The 26,939-nt window shown below is 39.5% G+C and overlaps 1 protein-coding gene across 2 annotated transcripts; it reads right to left on the reverse strand.

Annotated features, from left to right (window-relative positions):
* Positions 1–2,604: 2,604 nt before the first annotated feature.
* SUCNR1 (succinate receptor 1) lies at positions 2,605–23,093 on the reverse strand. 2 transcript variants are annotated; one of them, XM_072142980.1, is made up of 3 exons: positions 22,940–23,093; positions 15,703–15,778; positions 2,605–6,747 (listed from the first exon to the last, which is right to left on the reverse strand). In XM_072142980.1, exons 2-3 carry the CDS (start codon positions 15,703–15,705, stop codon positions 5,758–5,760), a joined length of 993 nt encoding a protein of 330 aa, XP_071999081.1. In that variant the 5' UTR covers positions 15,706–15,778; positions 22,940–23,093; the 3' UTR covers positions 2,605–5,757. The 2 variants fall into 2 exon arrangements, with proteins under 2 accessions (XP_071999081.1, XP_071999080.1); XM_072142979.1 differs by lacking the exon at positions 22,940–23,093 and having other exon boundaries at positions 15,703–15,924.
* Positions 23,094–26,939: the final 3,846 nt, after the last annotated feature.

The following is a 26,939-nucleotide window of genomic DNA, read 5'->3' on the forward strand; positions in this document are numbered from 1 at the left end:
CAATGTGTGGGATAATAATGAGTAATGCTGACTATCTGTGTCTGTCACCTAGATCATTCACTGCATATACCTACCTACATATGTTCCATATATAAAGGGCTAACTTTGCTCCTTTCTATATCTCTTCACTTCATTTAATCCTTTATTGTCGCATGTAAATGTAAAAATTTAAAAAATGCCTTTGTCATCAATTTTGAATCATTGAGGTACTTCATAATAGTTTCACATTACCTGGCTCCCTGCCAACAGCATGTTCGGAGTCCTGGGGGGAGGGGTAGCTGCATCCTGTGTGTGCCTGTGTTAGTCTCCTCTCCCCCACAGTCATCCAACTCCCTCAACCGTCCCCACTTCCTGTCATGTGCATTGGAAGAATGCATGAGGAGACACAGGGACACACAGACTGCAGCTTTTCTCCCCTGGGACCTACCACACACTTCTAGCAGGGAGTTAGGTAATGTAAAATAAACTATTATAAATGTACTGAATTATTCAGAAGGCATTTTTAAAATTAACAGAGCTTAGGCTATTGGAACCTGTTACCAGCTAAAGATTTTCCTGGTGACAGGTTCACTTTAATATAGATTTTAGGAAAGATTAATAAAGTTTGAGAATGCTAACATTTTATAGGGTATCACACTAGACAAAGCAGCAGTAGCACAAGTCCTCTATAGTTAAAAGAGACAATTTATTAACCCCTTAACAGAGGTACAGGGAATGTATGAAGAGGGATCACGGGCTGAGTCCTCTTCATACAAGGGTGGGGGCTGTTGTATATTGCAGCAAACCCCCACCGCTAATAACCACGGTCGGTGCTGCCGCCACCTTCGCTTGAACCGTCGCTCCCCATAACGTCATCGTGGAGTGGAGATTGGTTGCCATGACAGCATTGAGTCACATAAAGATCCGAGGCTGTCATGCTGAATCCCCATGGTAGCATAATGATTGCATAGAAAATGTCTGTATATGGTAGGGTCAATCAGACCCCAAATAAAAATTTTCGAAAAGTAAAAACAAAAAATTATGTTAAAAAAACCTAAAAATTATAATCACGCCCTTTTCCCTAGAAGTCATATAAATATAAATAAACAGTGAAAATAAACACATTAGGTATTGCCGCGTCCAAAAATGCCCAATATATCAAAAAATATAATAACGTCTTTTCACTGCGTCTAATACCGTAACGGAAAATAGCACAGTCGAAAATGGCACTTTTTTGCCATTTTGAAAATTAAATTCAAAAATTAAATAAAAAGTGATCAAAAGAACGTACAGTCCTAAAAATTATAGCATTGAAAACTTCATCAAAAGTCACATAAATTTCACCACACACAGCTCCATACATCAAAGTATGAAAAAGTTATTAGCACCAGAAGAAGGCAAAATGAAGAATTTATTCTGTACAGGAGGTTGTAATTCTTGTAAATGTATGAAAATATTATAAAACCTATACAAATATTGTATCTCCGTGACCATACTGACCCAAAGAATAAAGTAGACCTGTCATTTGGGGCGCTCAGTGAAAGCCATAGAATCAAGAGCCACAAGAAAATGGTGCAATTGCATTTTTTCATCAGTTTCACTTCAGAATTTTTTCCCCGTTTCCCAGTACACAGCATAATAAATACCGTCAGTATGAATTGCAATTTGTTACGCAGAAAACAAGCACATACACAGCTCCTTACATGACAAAATAAAGTTATAGATTTTCGAAGGTAAGGAGTAAAAAACCCCTGGTCCTTAAGGGGTTAAATAAGCTTAGTCCCACAATGTTAGTCATATATCTTTTTACTTACACATATTGCACATTATATATTACAATTAAATGCAAATAGTCTTATAAAACAAGATATTACATCTAGAAAATCATTGATTACAATATACATAGAAATAACAATTACAATATACATCGAAATAACAGAACATGCAGCATACAAATTGACAGGAAAATGTATGATATTTTTTGCAATCAGTACAATAATGGATTTTAAAATTGGAAGTTAATTAATAGAATTATACAATACACACTGGCTAATACTGCTTGTAGTCAAGATTTTTTTCCCATACAGTTTATGGCACTGCAGAAACCATATGACATATGCTTGGTGTGACGTGAAGAGTCAACACATGGGAACACATAAGAAATGTGAATATTAAAAAAAGAGTATTGTAGTTTAAACATTATGAGGCACATTTGCATACCCTTCCGGAGTTGTTCACTGAAAGCACATTGTCATACAATAATGCACTGTGCTGCAATTCGCTAAGATTGTACGCACGATATCCTGCATGTGTCGCTTCCCCCGCTCAGGTCCGCCGGAGTTCAACATCTTCTTCCCGGTGCATGTAAGTGCATGGGATTGCGACTCAATTGGAATGATAAATCCTGCGCTTAGGCTACATGCACTTCCGTGGGCCCGCCGCACCGTAGCACGGCGGACACATGGCAGCGTGGGGAGAGGAGGAGGAGGTGAGCGCCGCTCACCCCCGCCCCTCTCCATAGGGATGTATGGGCCACAGCGCCGTAATACAGGAAAAGATAGGATATGTTCTATCTTTTCCCGGGCTACGGAGCGGTACGGTGCCGCACGTGTGCCGCTCCCGTACCATGCCGTGAGCCCATAGAAGTGTATGGGGGACGTATATCGGCCGTATATACGTTCCCCATACTTGTGTGTGAATGCAGCCTTAGTCCGAATCAGTCGGATCGTTTGACGGCCCCCGATATCTGTCGCATGAAAACCGACGCAACTGCACCAAAATCCAATCACGTGCGACACAATTCCCTGCTAAATACCTGTCACAGCAGCGCAATCCCCGAAAATTTTGGAAAAGTGTGGCCGTAGACCCTTAGTAAATAAGCCTGTATTTGTTATAAATCTGTTAATGGATTACCATTTTTAGAAAAAAGGATTTCTTCCAAAAGCAGTACCAAGGCTGTACAGGCGGTCCCCGGGTTACATACAAGATAGGGTGTCCAGAGGTTTGTTCTTAAGTAGAATTTGTATGTAAGTTGAAACTGCATATTTTATAATTGTAGATCCAGACAAAAAAAAGAGGTCAGTGGGGTTTGTCTGTAACTATGGGTTGTCTGTAAGTCGGGTGTCCTTGAGTAGAGGACCGCCTGTATTTGATATTGTAGCAAAGAACCATTCACCTTAATTGAGCTAAGCTTCAATGCCATACAGAAAGCATGGACAGATATGGTAGTGTTATTGAGAAAATACAACCAAGCTAATAATATAAAAAAACAAATTTTAAAGGGAACCTGTCATGAGGATTTTTACCCAATGACAGATTCCCACAGACTTTTTAATACTAATCCCCAATCTGCTTTTATTATTAACGTATTCTATTTGCTGTATATAAAAGTAGACCTGGCTCCCATGTAGCAAACTGGATGGAGGCATGTGGACATTGGAATTCTCTGAGTTCCTGAGTCATCACCATTATCTCCTCACAGTTCTCCATCCTTCCCTCTCTAATTTTCAGATGTGAGCTAATCCCATGCTGCAAGTAAATATCTTTCTGCTCACATCTGCATGAGGCAATGGGAGGGGGAAAAGCTGTGAGGAGATAATAATGATGACACAGGGACCAAACCAGCTAAAATAAGGATGCATGCATGTGATTGATCAACATGCTCTGTCATCCTCACTTTCATTTGTATCATTCTTGCTAATAAAGTACCAAATTTTATCAAGATGCAAAGTCTCAATGTACAGGTTTATGCCTACAAGATCAAATCACACGTAGCTCGAATGCTGTTACCATGGAGACATATAGATCTACATAGAGAACAAAATAGTACGTTTCTATTCAAGATTATTTCGAACATTGTTTGGTGGAGATTTGTAGACTTTGAATCACTTATCAGTTTTAGATGACCTTTTCAAATGCTCTTACAGAGTTTGTGGGTGCAAAAAAGGAGGACTACCTTTCACAAGCTCCCTTTTAAGAAAAGGGTAACAAAGCTTAACTAAGGCAGATGGAAGTGAAGTTCCAATCTCTTAGGAAAAAAAATTTACGCTTCTTGACCCAATGAAGCGTTCATGGTAGAACAAAAATAACATTTTATTTTGTTTCTGTTTTTATGACTGTATATTCTAGTATTAGTTCTAGAGACTGGAGCTAGAAGTATAAAATAAAGTATTGCACTACATAAATAACTGACCTGGAAGTATACCTGCCACAAAATTCTTACTAAAATGTGTGTAGCACGTCAGGATAAACCCTTTAGGGACAGGTGCTCTGGCAAGTGCTCCAACCCAATATAATGAATGGAAAAAAACCTGAGCACTCCACTACATGAGCAAGTTGACATTTTATTTATTTATTGTGCATTATTATAAATCTAAGTGATGTGTCCACGCAAATGATCTTTATCAAAAGCAAGAATATTGAGAGATAGGTACATTAAGTATAAATGTGAAAGAAATCAATTACATAAATACCTCAACAATTCATCAGTAAATATGTTTACCATCAGACTACAGAATATCGATCATATACAATATTACAGTATAATAAGTTGCAAGAGATATAGTCTGATAATTCTTACACTATGGGGCAGATTTATCAAACTGTCTGAAAGTCAGAATATTTCTAGTTCAACTCCCAGGGTCAACATCTGCAAAGAGTTTGCATGTTCTCTCCGTGTTTGCATGGGTTTCCTCCGGGTCCTCCGGTTTCCTCCCATACTCCAAAACATTCTGGTAGGTTTAGTAGATTGTGATTAGGGACAGGGGCTGATTTGGCAAGCTCTCTGCAGCACTGCGTAATCTGTGTGCACTATATGAATAAAGGAATTATTAATTTATCACAGCTACCCTTTAAAATATTCATGAGCACTGGTAAAATGAAAGTGGAGTAAAGTGCACTTTTTCATTCTGGATCTTCCTGGAAAAGAAGAACACATTCATGGAAGGCCATTGGAGATGGATACTATTGCATGGCATGCATCCCCAGCCTCTGCTGAATGTACTATGTGGGTTTTATCCAGTAATATAACTGTCAATATATGGAGAATTCCAGCATATCGGCAGCAGCAAATCACTGCCTGCTGCCTATGTTCATTGTCCCCCTTTCAGGGGTAGGTGCTAAAGGACATCTACTACCAGGATGAAAGACTGTATGCAGATGAGCCTGAGGGGCTCCAGGTTCCATAACACCCATGTAGCCTGGAGCCCCTAAGGCTAATTTGCATACCCAGATGCCCTATAAGGGATACACCAAAAATTCTCCCAAAATATTCTTACAAAGTGGGGATTAAATGAGATATGAACATAGCTTAATTTGTATGTATATCGCCTGTAGTATACATAGAAGAGGAATACATTATATTAAAACCTGCTTACATACAGCACACTGCTCCTTAACGCTCCATACATGGGAAAAAGATATAACGTGTCTTATTTTTCCCCCGTGTTATGACCCGTACACCATGGATCTCTATGGCGAGGGGAGGGGTCACCAACGCGCCGGACGTAGCCGGGCGGGCACACGTTGGTGTATATGTAGCCTGCAGAATCATTGTAGACCCAAGTCTTAGACCAAAATTAGTAATTCATTTTAAATGGAAATATATGGAATGTTTCTAATTGAACATTTATTTTGCATTGAATCTAAAAAGAAAAAAAAAATACATCTATATAATACATACATAATAGGATGGCATTCTGTTTAACAGAAAAATACTGACTATGACATACAACATAATAATATATACAATATACACTGCATAACATTAAGGCTTTCAGGCTAAGAATCTGTCCTATAACTTCTTCCTTTACTACAGTCTGGTTTGCAATCGTGGATGCAGTGACAATTCATTGTCCTGAAAAAGTAGCGGATTTTGGCGAGCATCATTTCCCTGAAATTATCCCCCATTAGGAAATAGAAGACAGGGTTTATCACACTGTTCAAGAAAGCAATCGGTCTTGTGATTACATATACAGAATTGATGGTGATCTTTGCTTCTCGGCTCAGGTGCCATCTATCCATACGTGATGCAATCCTGACATTTCTCATGAGGTGATATGGGGTGAATAAAATAAAAAACACAATCACTGCAACGGCCACCAAAGTAAGAGGTTTGTCCAGGGGGAAGGATGTTGTAAGAGTTTCACTTCTGGTTTTCAAAAAGCGGGCCATTTTCATGTAAAATATACACATGGCACAGAGTGGGATGATGAAGCCAGTGACAGTGAGGCACACGCTATAAATAAGGCTGTAGGACGCCATTCCGGAACTTCCGTAGCTGAGGCACTGGCTGCTGTTACGCAATTCTATAAAAAACAGAATGGGCGCTATTTCTAACATGACCACAAACCAAATCCCAGTAGAAATCACAATTGCCATTTCCTTCTTCTGCAGAATATGATCTCGAAAAGGGTATTTAATAATCAGGTATCGATCAATACTGATGAAGGTGAGGAAAAGAATGCTAGTGTAGAGGTTGGCGTGCAGCAAGTATCTATTGCTATAGCACAGGAATTCTTCAAACATCCAGCTCCCACTGGCGTAGCTGTGAATCAGCAGAGGAAGGGTGCACAGGAAGGCGAAGTCTGACAGGCACAGGTTAAATAGGTACACACTCCCGCTGGTCCACTTCTTCATGCAGAAAATATATCCAAACATCACTATACCATTGCCAAGGATTCCAAATATAAATTCCAGGGAATATATAGTGGATAAGTAATACTTCTCAAGTAGACAATCAATTGTTGTACAGTTGTGGATTTCATGGTCCTAAAGGAAAGTGACAAGAATATATATATAAACTTCCACCAAGCTGATTGTCAGTCATAATGAAAAAATGCATTAGAAGAAGTGATGAGTGGACCTCGACCCCCCTCCAGTGATACCCTCAATTAGTGCTGGCACCGTTAGCGGGTATTAACTGTTTTAATGCTGCTGTACAAGTCTCCACAAGGACTAGGTACCACTATGCCGACAGCACTGCCCACCGCCATTCTGAGGAGGATTTCACTCCCAATGACTTCATCAGGAGTGACGATCTTCTCTAAAATGGTGGCACACGGCACTACCCACATGCTGGTGCTGGAGTGTACAGTTTAGCCATTTATTAGCCATTTATGTGTCAGTTCCTCCAAATATTGCAAAAAATTATTTTATTGAAACAAACAGCCAACAGTAAGTAAAAAGTGTCAAAACTACAAGTACAAGTTTTGTAGTACACTTTTAGTGTGTGTAGGGGTATTAACTGGTTAATTCTGTGTACAGGCAGTCCCCGGGTTACATACAAGATAGGGTCTGGAGGTTTGTTCTTAAGTTGAATTTGTATGTAAGTCGAAACTGTATATTTTATAATGGAAGTTCTAGACAATTTTTTTTCTTTTGCCCCAGTGACAATTGGAGTTTCAAAATTTTTGGTGTAATTGGACCAAGAATTATCAATAAAGCTTCATTACAGACACCTTACAGCTGATCATTGCAGTCTGGGACTATAGTAAAGCATCCAGAGAGCTTCACCAGAGGTCACAGTGGGCAGAGGGGTCCGTCTGTAACTATGGGTTGTCTGTAAGTCGGGTGTCCTTAAGTAGGGGACCGCCTGTATTTGTTACTAAAATGCCATTAATATTTTAAAGAAAATTTACCACACGGATGCAGTGCTTCTAAACCAAGCACGCTTACATGCTGGGTTTGTGAATCTTGCAACAGGATCCAATCAACTTTGTGCTTTTAATAGTTAGTTTTGGAGAAAAATGGATTTTAAAATTATGCAGATGAGCCTCAGGGGCTCCTGGATATGCCAAAGGAGCTCCTGCTGGGTCCGTTGTCTGATTATCATTCCTGCCTCCATTCAGAGTTTTTCCCTCCCCTCTCCAGACAGAGAGTACAATCCTCGCAAATTGTTGTGGGTCGGCCATTGTTACCTGCTCTCTGGCAGGGGAGGAGAGGGAGGATGTGGCAAAAACACCAAATGGAGGTTTGAATAATTATTAGACAATGCTGCCAGTAGAGGCTTATGTGACGTAGACTGGAGTCCCTGAGGCTCATTTGCATAAGTTTCAAAGATGTTTGCCTCAAAATGTAAGCTATTGGACACAAAAAGAAGAACAGATACTGTTTCAGGAAGCACAAGCCTGCATGTAAGTGTGCTTGGTGTAGAGGAACTTCAATTATGTGCTAAATTTCATTGTAATAAAAGACTAATACATATCATAATAGTAAACAAGAATGCAATGTGTCTTTTCAGAGGAATGTGCTTCTTTTTCAAATTTTTTTAACTGTTTTCCTCATTGCATTGTGTATACCATTGGATATAGTACCATAGCATACTGCAATCTATGGAAATATCATTATGTTACTTTTAAGCTGTGAAACTTTCAATCTTTTGGAGGCATAAAATCATTAATAACCAAATGTTCCTACAATCTCTCCATTGGTCTTTTATTCACTTGAGAGAACCCACTTCCTCACCATTATATCTCACCATTATATCTGAGAGGTTAAGTGTCTGTAATCAGAGTTATCTCCACTTATATCTGTGACCACTGAAAACCTTTCACTGTAGAAATGCAGTCTAAGGCCCAGATCACAACTACGTTCGGACATCCATTATTATCTGCCATCACTAAAATGATAATAATGGGCGTCTAGTGGAAAAAATGTCCATTGATTTCATGCAATTTTTTTCTCTCGAAGCACTAACCAAATTCAATGGACATTCTAACGTCCAATATTAACATTTTAGTGACAGAAGTTAACGAAGGTCTAAACACAGATGTGAGCTGGGCCTAACTAATGTATTTTACTCAATTATCATTATTATTATTATTATTATTATTATTATTATTATTATTATTAGTATCTATTATTTCTTTCTTTAGTCTTGATGATGATAATTTCCCAAGTATTGCTGAGAGTATGACATATCACCAGCCTAGGATGTCAGCATGACCATGATACATAGTGGTGAGAAAGGCCTTCTACATTACAGATATGATTGTAGCAAAACCCATATAAATATGTTATTGATTCAATAAGAAGGTTTCACAAGAAGAATCTGTATCACTTGTACCAAATGACTAGAATTTACTGCAAATGTCATTGGGCCCCTGTATAAAATGGGAGGTGCCTGGATATAGAATAGAATACCCTATGACATCACCACACTACACAGACGCCTAAGGACAATTTCCGCCACTATCAGTAGTTGTCAGAAAGCTTCCATATTACTAGTTATGATTCATTTGTTTCACACTTCTGGACTTGTTCTCTGCTATTGATTGTGCAAATATGTAACTTGTGGTTTGTTTACAGCTGGATTATTACATGAGTTTAGTCACGTTTTCAGAAGTTTGTCAATCTAGGTAATTTATTTTTGTCACACACGACATCCGGGTCATCTCAAAGGTTTTCTACATGATTTGTTATTACTTTGAAGAATTTAAAGGGAACTTGTCAGCAGAAATTGACCTATAAAGCCATACCAATATGTTATCAGCTTCCAGATTATATCATTTTCATGGCCCAGCGTCATCCAAAAAAATCAACTATGAAGTGAGATGGAAGTTAACCTCTCCTTGCCCCAGAAAGCCACCTCTGCTGAGGACTCACATCACTCGACCGACTTCTGCGAGGGCATCAAACACAGCTTCACTGCTAAACTTTTATACAACCAATTTACATGCCACTTCTATGTAGATTGACTGGATGATGCAACCACACTGGGCCAGGAGGTGGCCTGGAAGGTGTTAATCTGCTTGACCCCACAATAGTAGTGTTTTTTTAGGACAAGTTCCATTTAAGATGTTCCTTGCTTGTACTTACTTGGTACCATGAATAATGGGTCAATAAAATAAAAAAATTATATTCTATCCTAATTTAACCTTGGAGATGAGATGTTGGGTGTGTCCACCATAGGGATGAAGAGAAGAGTACAGATGAGTGCAAAGCATGGGCTGGGAGCTATCAGAGAAGTGATGACATTTCCAGGAGGAGGATGGGCACAGGGAAAGTAACTAGGGAACTGTTCAATAGGATTCACGTGAAAGCTAAGATGGCATAAATGTTATGACTTTGTTATGAACGGAAGCTATAATGCTCTTGAAACTAGAGCCTGACTTTTATTGCAGTGCCAGGTTTACTTGACATTGTTAGATATTTTTAGCACAACAATCTCACAATGGTGGGTAGAACTTTTCCCATAAACACACAGAACATGGGTGAAACTGAATGGCTTCAAACTGTATGACTAAAATGTATTAACTTATTGTCAATACAGGAAACTTGGGCAACTTCTGGTCTTAAGTTTTACTGCATGAACACACCACAGAAATAATAGAATTGCTGGCACAATATTGTTTATCTGGCAGACAGTACCAAGAAAGTAGATGCTTCCTGGCATGAGCAACATCATTTAAAGGGATAGTTTATTCTATATAAAAGAGCTTTTTATGGCACTTCCTCATTCCAAAATCTTACCTCACCCCTAGCTCTGTGATGTACAGCCCTAGGTACAGCTCAGTAACATATTTTCAAAGTAGGATACTGTATGGCCTATACAACTTGGAATAATAGCTTCTTAAAAAAATCTTCTTGTTATAAAATCAGTTTGTAAACTTATCTGCAACTCCTTTGATGTGAGTCCAATGACACTAAGTGAGGCCCTGCATCTTCAGTGGTTATTGTATTGCACTGACTACCTTTTCCTGATTGATAGGTCTTAGTGCTATGATATGCTGCCTATTGAACGTTGAGAGAGAAAACTTTGTTACATTATTGGGCACTTAAAGTCATGTGACCAGTATGATGTCATCTAAGTCCTGTTACATCTACTCCATGTATGTATCTGATCACATGAAATTACAGCATGCCTCCATGGACTTCTATACCTTGCCTGAGGAAGTTGCGAGTCAGCAGCAATACACATGGAGCAGAAATCTCCTCCAGCTACATGGACTATGGTGAAATGCACTGAGCTTTTATTCAGCACATGTGATAACATTTTGGGCACATTTGTTTGCCAAGATTACACATTTATTTGCACTTTTTCAGTCCGTGTTTACATCTGGCCATAATTGTAGGCAGCTGTTAGGAGCTCACACTATTTTATTTTAGACAATGGCAGAGAGAATTATACATTTGGTGTGTTTTTAAGTGTGTTATTAGTGTATATCAATAAAATTTGGAGTTTTTATTTCATACTTGATTGAAGTGGTTTATAACACCGGCTCTGTTGTACTAAGATTACATAAATTCTGGTGTCAACCCATATATGGGACTAGTTGGTGGACTAACTTTTATAATGCAAATGCTTGCTGGTCCCTTACAACAGATGGAATGGAATCCAAACAACCAGGAAAGGGACCATCATGAAATCTTCCAGTGATCCACCTAACAAAGCCTTACAAACCTCCTCAAATTACAAAACAATAAATGTCTTAAGCATTGGAGTATTTCCATTTCTCCCTCAATGACAGCAAAGGTCCCCTCAACTCACCATAGTAAAACTGCAAACACATGCTCAGTTGAAAGAAAGCTTCAAATACATTATCTCTTCAGATATTCAGGAACCTAACACATGTATCCAAACTAATCTCCTTTCTGTATAAATTTCAGACATCAGAAAATACTACATCTCAGCATGGGAACAGGATCTAGACATCTGTGTTACTGAACAAAAGGTACGACAAATCTTCTGCAATAGTCATGGCTATTTGAGATGTATCACCTTACAGGAGATATCTCACAATCTAGAAAGTAGATGGTAGAAGACCCGAGTCCTTCCCCTTTACAAGGATCCAGTCCCAGATGTCTGCTGTAGATGTCTTCAGGACAAAAGTACCTACATCTACATATGGGGTAATGCACAAAAATGTGCCCACTTTGTGGAACTCTGTGTCACCAATTATTGTCGACCTACTCCCAGGAGCATCGCCTCTTATTAACAGGATCTTACACAGACTAAACTTCAACAAACCCCTCTCCACTGGAGGTCAACCTCACCACCTTCTACTATAAATTGGGTCCACAAGATTTTCCAACAATGCCACTAGAGGAGATCTGTGCCTTTCAAAACTGTAACAACCCAAAGCTTTTGAAGGCTTGATCCCCATGGTAGGATATGCTTTGGTCCCCTGCAGGTCTCTCTGACACACCCTACACATCTCGATTCAACAGCAGCCATTCTTCCACCTCTTCTTCTCCCTCCACCCATGCATTCCTGTATCCTTTTCATTAAACATTTCCCGCTATCTCTTTTCTACTACCCCTCCCTTTACCACCCCTACCCTGGATGCAGTGTTATGTTCATGTATTCTGTATACTGTTGATTTCAAGTGTAACCGTCATTTTGAGCAAAAAAAAAACAAAACTAAAATACATAATTCTGCTCCAGGGGTCCCTGGGAATCATTCCTCAAAGTATTTTGCCTCTCGGACCTCATTTAGTACCTTTTTTGGCCCATAGCAACCAGGGTTTCCAGCTCTCAAAAAACCTACAATCAGCAAGAAGGAGGGTCAGAGCCTGCCGCTGACCAATGACACCAGAGCTATCTATCTCATATCTATCTATCTATCTCCTATCTATCCATCTATCTATCAATTTATCTATCTATCTAAAAATCAAAAAATGGTGGCACAATATGGGAGCTGAAACGTAGCACTTTTGGAACAAAAGAATTCCTTTTTCACAAGAACTTAGAGTGCCACCATTTTTTGATTTTTATATGTGAAAGGATTTAAAAAACCTGAAGGTTGAGCACCCAGTTTTTTCTTAACTGGTGCAGCTGATTTGTTTTAATTTTCTATCTATTTATCTATCTATCTATGTAACACTCCAGCACATGTGGGCACAGCACATGAGGGCACAGCACATGAGGGCACAGCTTGCAGACTTGGAGAGTGTCTCCTGCCACTTCCTTGTGTGAGGTGATGGGGGGCTGCAGTATTTCTCTGTGTGGATTATTTGTTTATACACAAGTGTAGGGAAAGCTGAGGGAGAGATGAGAGTTTAGGTGCTTGGTTATGCACATGACTGAGTGCTGGGGCAGTGAGACATGAGGTGATCAGCTGGCTGCAGGGAGAGAGATTTGGACGTGTCTCTCCCTCTATTGTCTCTGCTTCTTTATGAACACACAATGTCCATCGTAACAGCTATCTGAGCAGTTAATGAAATCTAGGGGAAGTCTGCAGAATACAAGAGGAAGGAGCAAGATTCGGGTAACTAATCCAATTGCAAAAGTTTTTTGAAATGACGGTTACACTTTCAGTAATAATCGCTTTTCCTTGACAAAGATTTATGGCTAATGATTTCCCACCTTAGATATGTTTCCCAGGCTGAGGTGTCACCTGCATTTCTGGTTAAACTATTGTATTTTCTTTTGCTGTTAATTTAAAAAAAACTCAATTAAAAGAGATTTGAAATTGCTGCACTGATACTGATGCAACAAAGATGTAATCCTTGTGTCGTCCATATTTTGGGATCACGTACTAGGTAACACAATCATTGTGTTTTTTGCAGATCTTCAGAAATGGAAGATATATGGATTATACATGAGCCATTTTTGTGGACTTACAACTCTGAAAATATAAAAATACTGCGGACTCAACGACCGCAAAAATGCGGTCTGAGTCTTAGTTTGTAGCCAGAGGAGAAAAAATGTTTTTGCCCAGGTAGCATAGGGGTGTGTTCACATATAGCAAAAAGAAAATGAAAATAATAGAACACACATGACAGACAGGAACAACTCCTATGGACTCTAACGGTGCCAGTCAGGTTTCTACCAGAAAGCTCTGCATTGTACAGTCTGAAACAGATCTGGGAAAGGAATATGCTAATTACATTTCCTAGTTGGAAAAATAAAAACTTCAGGATGCTCTCAAAATATCAATGTCTGAATGTTTAGATGTAATATTACATAAGCTATATGAGGGTTTGTTATCTGTGAGACAAACAGTATTTTCTAGTGGCATCATTTAATATTCTGACATCCCCCACAGGTCCTCTTTTTGATTCGTGTGCGTGGCCACTTACTGACTTCATAGTGTGTGTGAGGGCAGCATCAGGAATCAAGAAGAGGACCTGGGGAAGGTAAGTACTGATTTTATCATTTTTATTTGCTGGGCATACCCAGTGCAGGGAGCTGGCTGGCAATATACTGGACTCAGGTGGCTGGCAGAATACATACTGTGGGGCAGCAGGCTGGTTGGCTATATCCTGAGGGGATAGGTGCTGGCTGGATCAAGGTAAGGTGTCATTGGTTGCGGAATCAGAGGATGTTTACATTGATAACATGATAACATCTGGTCAATCTTTTCATCGCTTTTTTATGTTAATTTGGTGGTGAATCGGACATTCAGATACTATTTTCTAGTTTGTGCATGTATTATCCGCAGTCTACACCAGAATTGTGGCATAGACTGCATAATAAATTTGCCCCATTATGTTTATGATTTGATTTGTTTATGTTTTATTTGTGTTTTAGGGGAAAAAAATATTTATTTTTTCACATATTTTTAAAAACTTTCTTTTTTTGCTATTAATTAAAGCCCCCTAAGGTAACTGACCACTTATAAAATATAACTGTATAGTTGTAAATATGTATCTATTATACACAGGTTCCCAGCTGTCATTGCAACTGATCAACACAAAGCATAAATGTGGCAATAGCCATAACAACATTTTAAAAAATGCATGACAAATGGTGCATTCACATTTCTTTGTCAATTTCACAGAATTTGAAGTTCTTCCCAGTTCATTGCATGGAATTGGATGGAAACAATTTGCCTTGGAGATAACAAACCCTTATACAGCTCTAATAATGGAAAAAAATAAAAAAAGTAATAGCATTTGGTAGGTGGGGAGAAGTAAACGGAGATGCAAAAATAAAACAGAGTCCTTTAAGGGCTTTAGTTCACGTCAAAGACAAAGTGACCTTGCTTTTACAGACTACTCACTGCTTAAAACTCTAGTGGGCTCATCTGTTTTTGAAATGATTGATGGTCTTAGTGATTGAACGGGTTGTGTTCCAGTGTTGGGTTGAATTGTAAGTGAAAATAATGTTTGGGTTTTTTTAACATGACATCCACAGCCTTCCATGATCCTATTCAGTGCTACTATAGACCTCCAAGTGTATACTGCCTGGACAATGGAGTCACATCGGTCACAAAAATAATACATCACTTTATAATAATTATTATCATCATCATTATTCATGCAATACAATTTATACCAAGGGATTAGTGCATATTTTTCTACACACTAAAAATGTAACACGGTCCTGAGTTTATGAATTCTGGCTACAGTTATCCAGAAAAAGTATATACAGAGTCCATGATAAAATATACATATATATATATATATATATATATATATATATATATATATATATATATAGATAGATAGATAAGATAGAGTTATTATCCAATGTGCCTCCTTAAAAACCTACATTAATACTATGCCAGTAGCTTATTGATTTTACTCAACTTAAATGTCAAGTCTTGAAGACTAACAAAACTCCAATTCACAAAGGTCAAGCATGAATATTCTATGTCCAGGAGATCTAAGAGCTCTATCTATAGTGAAATGATAACTATAAAGCAATAAACAACTCAACTGTAGCTGTTGCCTAAACTATATATAAACAATAGCAAAGTATAAGTGCAAGTAACAGTAAATATGTACATTGTAGAGATCTAACACAAACAAGTCTATGAACAGGACAGCATTACCTACCATTGTATCTGATGATTCTGATGCTTGCAGTCCACCACCAGCAGCCTGTGACACTGTGAGCAGTTCTGTGAGGTCTCTGTATGTAGCGGAGAAAAGCTGTAATAGGCTCATTTGCATATCTTGAGTAACGCTAGTTAATAATTCAGACATAAGTAACGAGTCTGTGTGGCCAAACTCCCATTGTGGTTAGCAACCAACAGGAAGAGATGTGGTTCACAACATCCATCCATAAACAACTTTACGTTTTTAAGGCAGATTCATTTCAGGGAAAGGAAAAACAGACATAAAAGGAATCATTAACATGACGTCAGTTTTCTCATCACAATTACTTCTTTGCTTATTGTTTTCTCTGTGATTACTGGATGCAATTAAAATTCTATAATAAAAAATGGCATTTTATATGGTAAAATGATCAGTCATTGCATCACTACTACAATATTTTGTCTACAATGAATGTGTAGAAACCCTAGCGTGAGTCATTAGGATCTATGCATGTCCTGTAATTATGATGAGTAGTAGTGCTATCGCATATGTTTCATTAATGATGAGATATTGTCTCTGGGTCTGTCAGTATGAAAGCTGCACGCTACGCAATGATGTAGAAAGTTTTTTCATTGCAGTAAGCCATGTTAAAACTTTATACTATATGCATGGCTTTGTAGTTTCTGCAAAATCAGAAACTAATACCAGTGTATAGACACATTTGAGAGATCCAGTGCAGCCATCAGCATTGCAATCATTTGGGGGGAATGTATTAAGACGGGCGTTTCGCACACTAGTTTTACTATCCTCTCCCCAAAGGGACCAGGATCTACAAAGAGGCTCCAGACTCGTCATAAATTTAGAACACATCAGATCTGTGAAGATTGTAGCTATAGTTTACGGTACTTTTCTAAGTAACTATTGTCCTCTATCTGCCCTGCACTACGCCTAATGTTGTGCCCAGGAAGGAAAATAAAAGAAAGACTGTGGGGGCGAGGTCTGTTTAATGCCCTCTTTGCCAAATAACCCCCCCCCCACCACCACCCATTGACATGCCATGAGGTTTTGGTTCCAAGTTTTAGTAGATTTCTATCTATCCTATTTTCAAATACAATGGGGAACATTTACTAACAACAAACTCCACTAAACACAGTTTCCCCGTTTAGTGTCCATGGTGCGACAGATTCAGGATTTCTGGCACATGTCATGAATCTGGCGCTCCCTTCACTGTTCCGACGGAGTGCACCACTTTTTTTGGTGCACCTTTAACATGGGGCGCACAATACAATTCTGGCAGAATTTGCATGTTAAATCTGATGCACGGTCCGACTGAGCACGGGAACGCCCCCTAATTTGTGTCGCATGAAGACCAGTGCAGCCGCACCACAAAAGGGTTATGTGCAACATACCTGTGCAAGTAGTCTGCACTGAAAAGAACATGAAAAAACTGGCACACGGCCCTTAGTAAATGTGCCCCAAAGAGTTATGACTTTTTCCTATCATTGCAACACAGGCAACTGTTCAGTCTGTAAATGATCCTTCTTATAGAGCACCTGTCAACAAATAGAAAGCTCTAAATGACATACAGTAATGTGTAAAAATATTAGGTAGTTGTCCAAATGCTCCAAATTAAGGATTAATTGACACCTGCGTTTGACAGATTCTTTTCAACTCTTCCAAATGAAATAGCAGAAAAAAAATAGGGAAAACACCAGCCTCCAAATGGGGGTGTAACAGAAGGTCCACTGAAGTTTACATGGAACGGAAAGCTGGACAGAAGATCTTTCATTATGCAAAAATGGAAAGTTTAACTGAAAGCCTTGGCGCCTTGGGTTACACTGGACCTAAGACTTTTTTCAATGTAGAAATGTTAATTCAGTGTCATAGAGAACTATCTTAGCCTAGAAATTATTATATGACCCCTCACAGATCTCTGATCTCAACATCGCCTGGTCTGTCTGCCAAAACATGAAAAGACAGAAAGATTTGAGCAAGAAAATCTGTGGTTAGTTCTCCAAAACGTTTGTAACAACCTTCCTGCTGAGTTCCTTAAAAAACTTTGCACAAGTTTTCCAAGAAAAAGTGATGTTTGTTTGTTTTTTTTTAAATAATCATTAGATTAAAATTTCTCATTTATTTACTTTGCATGATCTAAATTAATAAAAATAAACTAATGATAACTTGATAACTTCTCATTCTAAAATCAATTATAGTTTGCATCATTTTACACCTGCCTAAAACTATTGCAATGTTTTACCTCAATTATCACTGTTACTATCTGTTATCACAGATCGATAGTGTCCATTGAGAAGATATGATTCCTTGGAAGTTCTTTTTTTCTTAATTACATTTTTATTATTTTTGACATTTTTTATAACATTATACGGTAAAACAAATGTTAGCACTAACAGAGAATAAATATAGGGTAACAATTTACCTCATTAAAAACTGAAGGAGAAGGTATGAAAGGAAAGAAAGAAAAGAAAGAAAATGAGATCATGGATTATCCATTAGGATAATAAACTTAAATGGGTTGTCCGTGAGTATGTAAAAATAATGGGGGTCATTTACTAAGGGCCCGAATCGTGTTTTTCCATCGGGTTTCCCAAATATTACCATTTTGCGCCGAATTGCCCGGGGGTTTTGGCGCATGCAATCGGATTGTGACACATCGGCGCCGGCATGCATGCAACGGAAATTTAAAAAAAACAAAGTGTCTTACCTGCACCCAGGATAGGATAGTGAACTTCGGTGAACTCCAGCGGACTTCAGCACAGCAGCGACCCCTGGTGGACATCGGGCGCACTACCTTAGTGAATCCCGGCCGGACCCGAATCAGCGTCGGAGAACCCGCCGCTGGATCGCGACTGGACCGGGTAAGTAAATGTGCCCCAATGTGGTGGCTGGGGAGGGGCTGCATAAAATAATAAACTTATACTTACCTTGTCCTGGGCCAAGGGCCCTTTGTGTGTTGCGTGTTTGTTTACAGCTCAAAGCTCTGCTCGGACAACTTCCCGATGGCTTGTCCGGGTGTTACAGACGAGGTTAGTGCAAATTTCTCTCGGACGACCCATTTAAGATTTTAGAACCATGGTCATTCAAACAGGACTTCAAATACTTTTGAATAGTTTGTTCTTTGTTTGTTTATCTGTTTCTAAATGCTAAGTACTTCTGTTTTTCCAAACTTAACCAGTATTCATGCTGGAAAAATGAATTTACCCCATGGTGGGGGGACTATATATGAGAGTTACCTCATACTAGCCAAGGGAGTGTTAACATTTTATTTTCTCTGGGGGTTAAACTTTCTGAAATCTGAACTTGTTCTCTTTTCAACAGCACGGAGATGAGCAAAATAAAAGCAATGAACAAAAAAAAAATTTCTAAATTCGTCAGGAAAAAATACTGAAGGATGTTAGGACCCCAGCTGTCCTCCATTTTGAAGAGCTGCAGTAAAACATTTACCACTGCTTCTTATTTTGATGTGACCGCCAAAGGCATCTTAAGAGTTGACAGCATGTTAACATTGGGTAGAGAGCCGGGTATAGAGATGATTCACCCCAGGATCATAATATCGGGAGTGAATCATACACAGACTATTGATGCCATAATAGGTTTTGGACTAGATGATTAGGACGTGAAAAAGTAGTGCAGTGGAGCCAAGCAGTTAATAATACCCTACAGATATTTACAAAACAGGAGACGAGCAGGCACTACCAGGATAATTTCTGTGTAATAACATCCACGCATCCCAATAGACTATATGCAACCACAAAGAAAAAAAGATGGATGCGTATATAGGATTGAACAATAACAACAATATTTATTAATTAATCAAAGAAAGACAATACACACAGGACAACCAAGATTAAAAAAACACTTAAAAATACATCCAACGGATGTATGTGGCTACCAAGGGCAAATTATGCCCTTAACTCCCTATCCCAAACTGGTAGTTCAAAGTGTCTGCATGCAGGTAACCTATAAATCCAATATAAATCCGCATATAGCCAATACAGAGGTGGTGGAGTAGACAAAGTGACCTGTGCAAAGGAAATAAGTTGGTTATAACGTCCCTGAGCCCGATCATACAATACCCGAATGTAAGGAAGGTATTTCGAATGTAGGGGAGATACGAGCAGGTAAGCAGGGACAGACGGGAAGGGAGTGAGGCAGACCCCACGCTTATTCTCACCGAACTGGTGACTTCTTCAGGGGTGAGTCACTCACTTTGAACTACCAGTTTGGGATAGGGAGCTCAGGGCATAATTTGCCCTTGGTAGCCACATACATCCGTTGGATGTATTTTTAAGTGTTTTTTAATCTTGTTTGTCCTGTGTGTATTGTCTTTCCTTGATTAATTAATGTCAGGCTTGCAGGTGTGGATCCTCTGGACCACTGCAGATGGTGACGTAAGCCACTACCTGGGACCGGAGTCTAAGTGGTACCGGTTTTCACCAGAGCCCGCCGCAAGGCGAGTTAGACAAGCTGCGGCGAGGTACCACCAGGTAGTTCCTCAGGCGTGACTTGTCTGCAGTGGCGGCCAAGGAAGAAGTACAGAGATGGCTGACAATCTCATGGTCAAAGTCCAGGCACAATGTCAGGGCAGACGGCAGAGATGCAACGTCAGAGTCAGGTCCGGAGTCAGCAACAGGAGGTCCAAGCAGAAGGGTACGGGAACACAGCACACAGGACAGCAACACGGAGGAACACTGGTACACGGGAACACGGAGGGTCTCAGGTAACACAGGAACACGGAGGGAGTCAGGAACGCAGGAGACACTGGAACGCAGGAGACACTGGAATGCAGGCAAATCGCAACAGAGATTTCTCTAAGGCTGTGAGGCACAAAGATCCGGCAAGAGTGTAAGGAAGGTGCAGGGTTTTTAAAGGGGAAGTGATCAGCCAGTGCACCAATTAGCGGTGCACTGGCCCTTTAAATTTCCTGAAGATGCCGCGTGCCCTAAGAGGGAGAGGTGAGTCACGCCGGCACCGCGCCTGTGAGCCCCGGGGACCACCCGTGACAATTAATAAATATTGTTGTTATTGTTCAATCCTATATATGTATCCATATTTTTTTCTTTGTGGTCGCATATACCATACAGATATTTGTCACATATATGAAGCGTAATCATTTCTTCAGATCCTAGTCAATATTATATAAATGATCCCTATGAGAATATTCAAAGGGTCATCCAATTTAGTAATTTTGTTTAATAAGGGATTAGAATGTTGTGAAATTGTAAAATGAATACAGTACTTGCCTTACAAAATTTTCCATGGCTAATGTTCTTACAGGTCCCCTAACTCATTGTTTTGATGATGGTCTATCAACATGTGACTGCTGAAACCAATAACAGACTTTTGTATAATACTGTGGTAGCTAGTGATTGGCTGTAGCTATCACATACCTGTGTAAGGACATCATTACTGGAGCATCAAGTAAAGAGACTGTTAAGGGATTGGAGCAGCAGATGATTGCGTATGTCTCTTTGATTTACTTAATTATTTTATGCACATTTCTTTTCAAAATTCTTGCATTTATGAATAATAATTATCATAATGTTGGGAAAATTATCTCCTGTTTAACACTTTTTTTGGGTCCACTGCAAATATTTCTTACTCTAGTATTAAATAAAAAAGGAAGAGCAAAGTGCTGAAATAATAGAAATATATAGTATACAATTAAGAACAACACGACATTCCTAAATATTTTTGTCACACATTGCCAAAGCAGAACAAACACTCCTGCTAATAGTAATACACCCAAATTTAACCATATACAGGGTAAGCCATTTATACGGATAAAATGGGGCTTATTTCCTAAGGTTTGCGGATCACATTTTCGTCAGGTTTTCCGACATTTTCAGGGATCCCGCTGCTGGGACAGGTATTTAGCACAAATCGGGGGGGTGGGTCGTCATACGATCCGACGGATTCGGACAAACTGCGGACATGAACGTCAGACAATGCACTTTTTGGAACCCCTCCAAATTGGGTAAGCAAATGTGCCCCAATATATCAACCTACTGTCTGTGGTACATTAGGATATGGGAGGGGGAAAACCTTTTAAGATTGGTGTTAACCATTGCGGCCATTTTGAAGTTGGACATTTCGGATCAAACTTTATTTTTTTACAATAGGAAGAGAGTCATGTAACACATCAAAATTACTGAAAATTTCAAAGTGTTTGGTTTGCTTGGGTTTAAGGTAACTTTATTCTTTCATGAGTTATTTAGTTTCTCTTTGTTTACAGTCATTGACATGACACAGAGGTTAACACATGAGGAGCAGATACAAATTGTGTTGACATCTGGTGAACACAGTACCCACGTCATTGCAGCAGATTTAAGTGCAAGGCACCCTACGAGACCACTCATCTCCCATGCTAGAGTTAGTAAAATGCTTGCCAAATTTCATGAAACAGGTTGAGTATGGGATTTGCCAAAATGTGGATGCAAGGAAACTGTCAGAAATGAACAAACATCAGTGGCTGTCCTTTCGTCATTCAGCAAGAGCCCACAGCGTGGCACTTGCCGCACGTCATTGGAGAGTGAACATCCCTTTGTGAGATATTAGCAAGTCACAAATGGCAACTTTTACCTTTGGGGTCATCTGAAGATACGAGATGTGAAGCATCTGAAACAACAGGTACTGGATGCCTGTGCTAGCATTTCTTCTGCAGTGTTGCTATCAAGAATAAATCAGGACCTTAATTAGAAACATGACAATCTTTAACTTTCATTAATATTTCTATATCCCTCCATTGCCACATTCTGTCCCTATTAAACAGGCCTTCTGTGTCCACCTCTGTGAAGTTATGGTGGACACACATTCTCAGTATTTTGTGTTTCATTATGGTACGAATCTTATCTTTTCTGGAGAAAAAATACTGCAGCTTTTGGAATTATCTGGAATCCTTTTGCATATCCAGAGAAAAGCTATTCAATAGAAAGAGTAGAGGCCGTATGTAATTTCTGTTATCTGTGGATATAAGCATTCATGTAGTGCACTTGCAGATTTTAGCAGTCAGACCTCTAGTGATCAGACATGGTGCTATTGTAGTAAATCCCTTTCAACCGGAAAAAAAGAGAATTACATAAAAGAATGAAAATAATGTAAGGTTTGGAAACCTTTATCTTTTCTCTTCCAGTGAAGTTATACCATAGAATCTTATGTATTTAGCATTCCCCTTAACATTTTCTGTACTAGTACTGCAGCTTCTAGTATCAGTAAATGTTTGTATTATTATACTTACAAATGCAATGCAGGGCACTGTGATGCTTTATCCTATTCCATTCAGAGGTCCCGATCTTTTACACTTTAGTTATGTGAATGGTGAAGTTCTAGGTATTTTACAGACTACATGTGCCCAGTCACTATGACCCTCGATATGCCACAGGAGATTTGGCGCCGAACATATCACTGTACATCAAAGATCTTCTAATGAACATCCTGTGGGAGGAGAGGGGCTGAGAAATAGATTAAGTGCTTAGAGGAAAAGACAATCCCCTACAGGAAACACAAAGAAGTAACAGAGTTTTTCGCATTTGCCCAGTTGCAGAACGCTAGGCATACAGATTTAATGCCACACATATTGTAGGCTACATGTTTTTACAGGGTTATCCAATCTATTAAAAACAATTGCAGGGAAGAACACCCGACTTACAGACAACCCCTAGTTAAAAACGGACCTCTGGCAATTGATAATTTACTGTACTTTAGCCCTAGGCTACAATAACAGCTACAACAGTTATTAAAAGGAACCTACCACCACGGATCTACCTATAAAGGTAGATCGGATGGTAGTTGAATCTGTGGGACATGAGGATAGCCCTTTTAAGGGCTAATCCTCATGTCCCCACAATCTTATGAAAATTTTATATTGCTAATATGTAAATTTTCTAAAGAGGATTCTGGGGCTGAGGCTACACGGCGCAGCAACTCCACGCCCCAGTAGCCTCTTTGATCCTCCTACCAGATAACTTTGGTGCACAGCTCCTCATAGCTGCATGCTTTCGTCCTGGAAGCCTGCCGTCTGCACATGCGCAGTGGCTCCGACTTTGGAGCTGTTACCGCGCAGCCCCGGCCTGTTGTTCTGCGTTGTTCTAGCCTTTTTAGAAAATTTACATATTAACTAAATAAAAGTTATCAAAAGATTGCGGGGACGTAAGGTTTAGCCCTTAAAAGGGCTATCCTCCTGTCCTATAGATCCACCTACCACCCGATCTACCTTTATAGGTAGATCCGTGGTGGTAGGTTCCATTTAAAGATGTCTGCAATGAAGACATTTTTTGTTAATCCTGGTTCTTAAGAGAATCCAACATTTTTAAAATCCAAATGTCACAGAGACCATAAAAACATTTGTCTGTAGTTACAATTATAAAATATATAGTTCCGACTAACATATAAATTCAACTTAAGAACAAACTTACAGAACCTATCTTGTACGTAACCATGGGACTACCTGTACTTACCTCTACACGGGTCTTTGGGATCTCAGGGCTAGAATTGCTGATACCATGCTCATTACTAGAGATGAGCGAGTATACTCATCCGAGCTTGATGCTCGTTCGAGTATTAAGGAACTCGAAACGGCTCGTTGCTCGGACGAGTATTTCCCCTACTTGAGATCGAGCATTTAATTAAAAAAACACAGTGAAGAACAGTGAAGAATAGAATAAAAACAGTGAACACAGGATTATTTAAGTGAAAAACACAGTGAAAAACACAGTGAAGAATAGATTTCAGATGTTCGGCATCGGGGACATCGGGGGAGCAGCAGCACGGAGACACTGGGGAGCAGCAGCATGGAGACATCGGGGGCACAGCAGCACGGAGACATCGGGGGCACAGCAGCGCGTGGACATCGGGGGCACAGCAGCGCGGAGACATAGTATCATAGTATATAAGGCTGGAAAAAGACGCAAGTCCATCAAGTCCAACCTTTAAGAATGTGCTGAACATCTGTAATCTATTCTTCACTTTTTCACTGCGTTTTTCACTTAAATGACCCTGTGTTCACTGTTTTTATTCTATTCTTCACTGTTCTTCACATCTGCTAACTTGTCGGGAGATAATATACGCACGGAACAGTGAAGAATGGATTGCAGATGTTTGCATACATCTGCTAACTTGTCAGAAGACATTCTTTTTCAATTAAATAACACATTTTATTCCCGAACCATGGTCCCTTTGAAAAATGCTCCAGTCTCCCATTGACTTCAATGGGGCTTGTTATTCGAGACGAGCACTCGAGCATCAGGAAAAGTTTGTCTCTAATAACGAGCACTCGAGCATTTTAGTGTTCGCTCATCTCTACTTATTACACATGTCATGGCAGAGCCAATCACTGACCCCACTGGCAGCATGTGAATGTAAGATACATAACTACTAAGGGCAGCAATTGTCTCAGGCTTTACATGGTTATTTGATGTGAAATCAGCAATGCAGATCTAAAGGTAGTAGGAGCTGCCCCTCTTAGTTTGTAGGAGTCATATTTTGCCTAAAATGAGTAAATTTTAGAGGCTACAGGGTGACAGTCAGTTCAGAAACCTCAATCTAATCTTTAGTTCTGTAGTGTCTAAAATCTGTTTTTGGTATCATTTTAAGGATATGAATTTCATATTTCAGACCATAACAGGCATCTAAAGACATTGGGGGTTTACTAAGGGCCCAATTCCCTTTTTTTGTCCGGTTTCCCAAATTTTTCCGATTTGCACCGCATTGCCCTGGGTTTTTGGCGCATCGGCGATGGAAATCGGAGGGCATGGCCATCGTAAAACCCAATGGATTCGGAAAAAACGCTGAATTTTTTTTAAAAAAGTGTCGCTTGACACGCGCTTACCTGCACCCAGCAACGGATAGTGAACTCCAGTGAACTCCGGCGGACTTCAACGCAGCAGCGACACCTGGTGGACATCGGGTGCACTACCTTAGTGAATCCTCGGAAGACCCGAATCCTCGACAGAGAACGCGCCGCTGGATCGCGTCAGGACCGGGTAAGTAAATCTGCCCCATTGTGTTAAGAATAAGAGTTGCAGATAAAGTCTATTATTAAAGACCCATGACTTAGTATGGAGAGGGCTCTAGCAGCACTTAAAAGGTGAGGTCTCTTGGGCACTGCCATCTTTGACGTAATGGTCCAATCATAAAGAATGAAACAGCACTTATTGAGAAAGACAATGGGGCACTTTCACTAAGGTCCTTGCCCCAGTTTTATGCAGACTTTTCATATTCTTTTATGTGCAAACTGCTTACACAGGTATTTAACACATATGTGTCACAGTCAAGCCTTTTGTGGAGCAGCTGTGCAATTCTTCACGTGACAAATTTCATCACTGAAATGCAAAGTCCAACAGAATTGTATCACACGACCCATGTTATTGGTGCAACAAAAAATTGATCATAAGGTAATAGTTCTCTTTATAGAGAGTTTGACAATTAAGGCCGCCTTTTAGGCGTGTGCAGACTTAGACATAGACGCTCCACTATGGAATTCTGGGAAGCATGTAAATATGTTTTCCAAGGTGTTAAATGGAAAACAATGCCTCCTTTTGCTACCTTGAAAGGCAGCCCCCTTAACATCAAGTATGACCTAGCATGATGTGGGATTAAGCCAAAAATGTAAATAAAAAGTGATCATACAGTCACCAAAATAGTCGTAATGAAAAAATACCTTGTCCAGCAAAAAATGACTCATTACACAGGTCCATGCAGTGAACTATGAAAAAGTTATTTGTGTCAGAATATGTCAAAATTAAGATTTCTTATGTACCTGCTCTCTCCATCCTCCCTTTGCTTGTGTAATTGAGCAGCAGCAGTAGGTGCAGGGGAAGGGGATACCTGCTCTGCTCATTGTAACAGCCTGTGAAAATACATCACTGAGGAGCTCAGGAAACACCCACCAGAGCCCCTTAGCATAACTTTAAAAGTTTTTCTTAGAAGGAAGGTATAATAAATATTAGAAAATTACCAGAGTCAGGGTGCATGGATCTATGAAGGAGTGTCCCTGGTGTGCCAAATACCAATGACTATTAGATGTCAGGACGCTTACTGTACTATGGCACAGACCATCCAGTAAAAGATGAAATAAAGCAGACCTTTAGGATATACCTATGATTTATTTTTTTATCTTATTCAGAACATGTTTTATTCCATGTTTTGAGGGGAGAAGACCAGAAACTGGATTTCTAGTTATCTTGTTTGTTAAACAGTGCATGATTTTCATAGTTTGGTCATTACAGAAGGGGTGATGC

This window comes from Engystomops pustulosus, chromosome 3, assembly GCF_040894005.1.
Source record: "Engystomops pustulosus chromosome 3, aEngPut4.maternal, whole genome shotgun sequence".
Classification (NCBI taxonomy): domain Eukaryota; kingdom Metazoa; phylum Chordata; class Amphibia; order Anura; family Leptodactylidae; genus Engystomops; species Engystomops pustulosus.

Excerpts from the sequence above, each read along its gene's own strand:
- SUCNR1 (XM_072142979.1), bottom strand. The coding sequence starts at position 15,852 with ATGTCTGAATTATTAACTAGCGTTACTCAAGATATGCAAATGAGCCTA. Across the intron at positions 6,748-15,702 it reads CAGAATCATCAGATACAATG|GACCATGAAATCCACAACTG; the intron begins GTAGGTAATGCT and ends ACTTTCCTTTAG.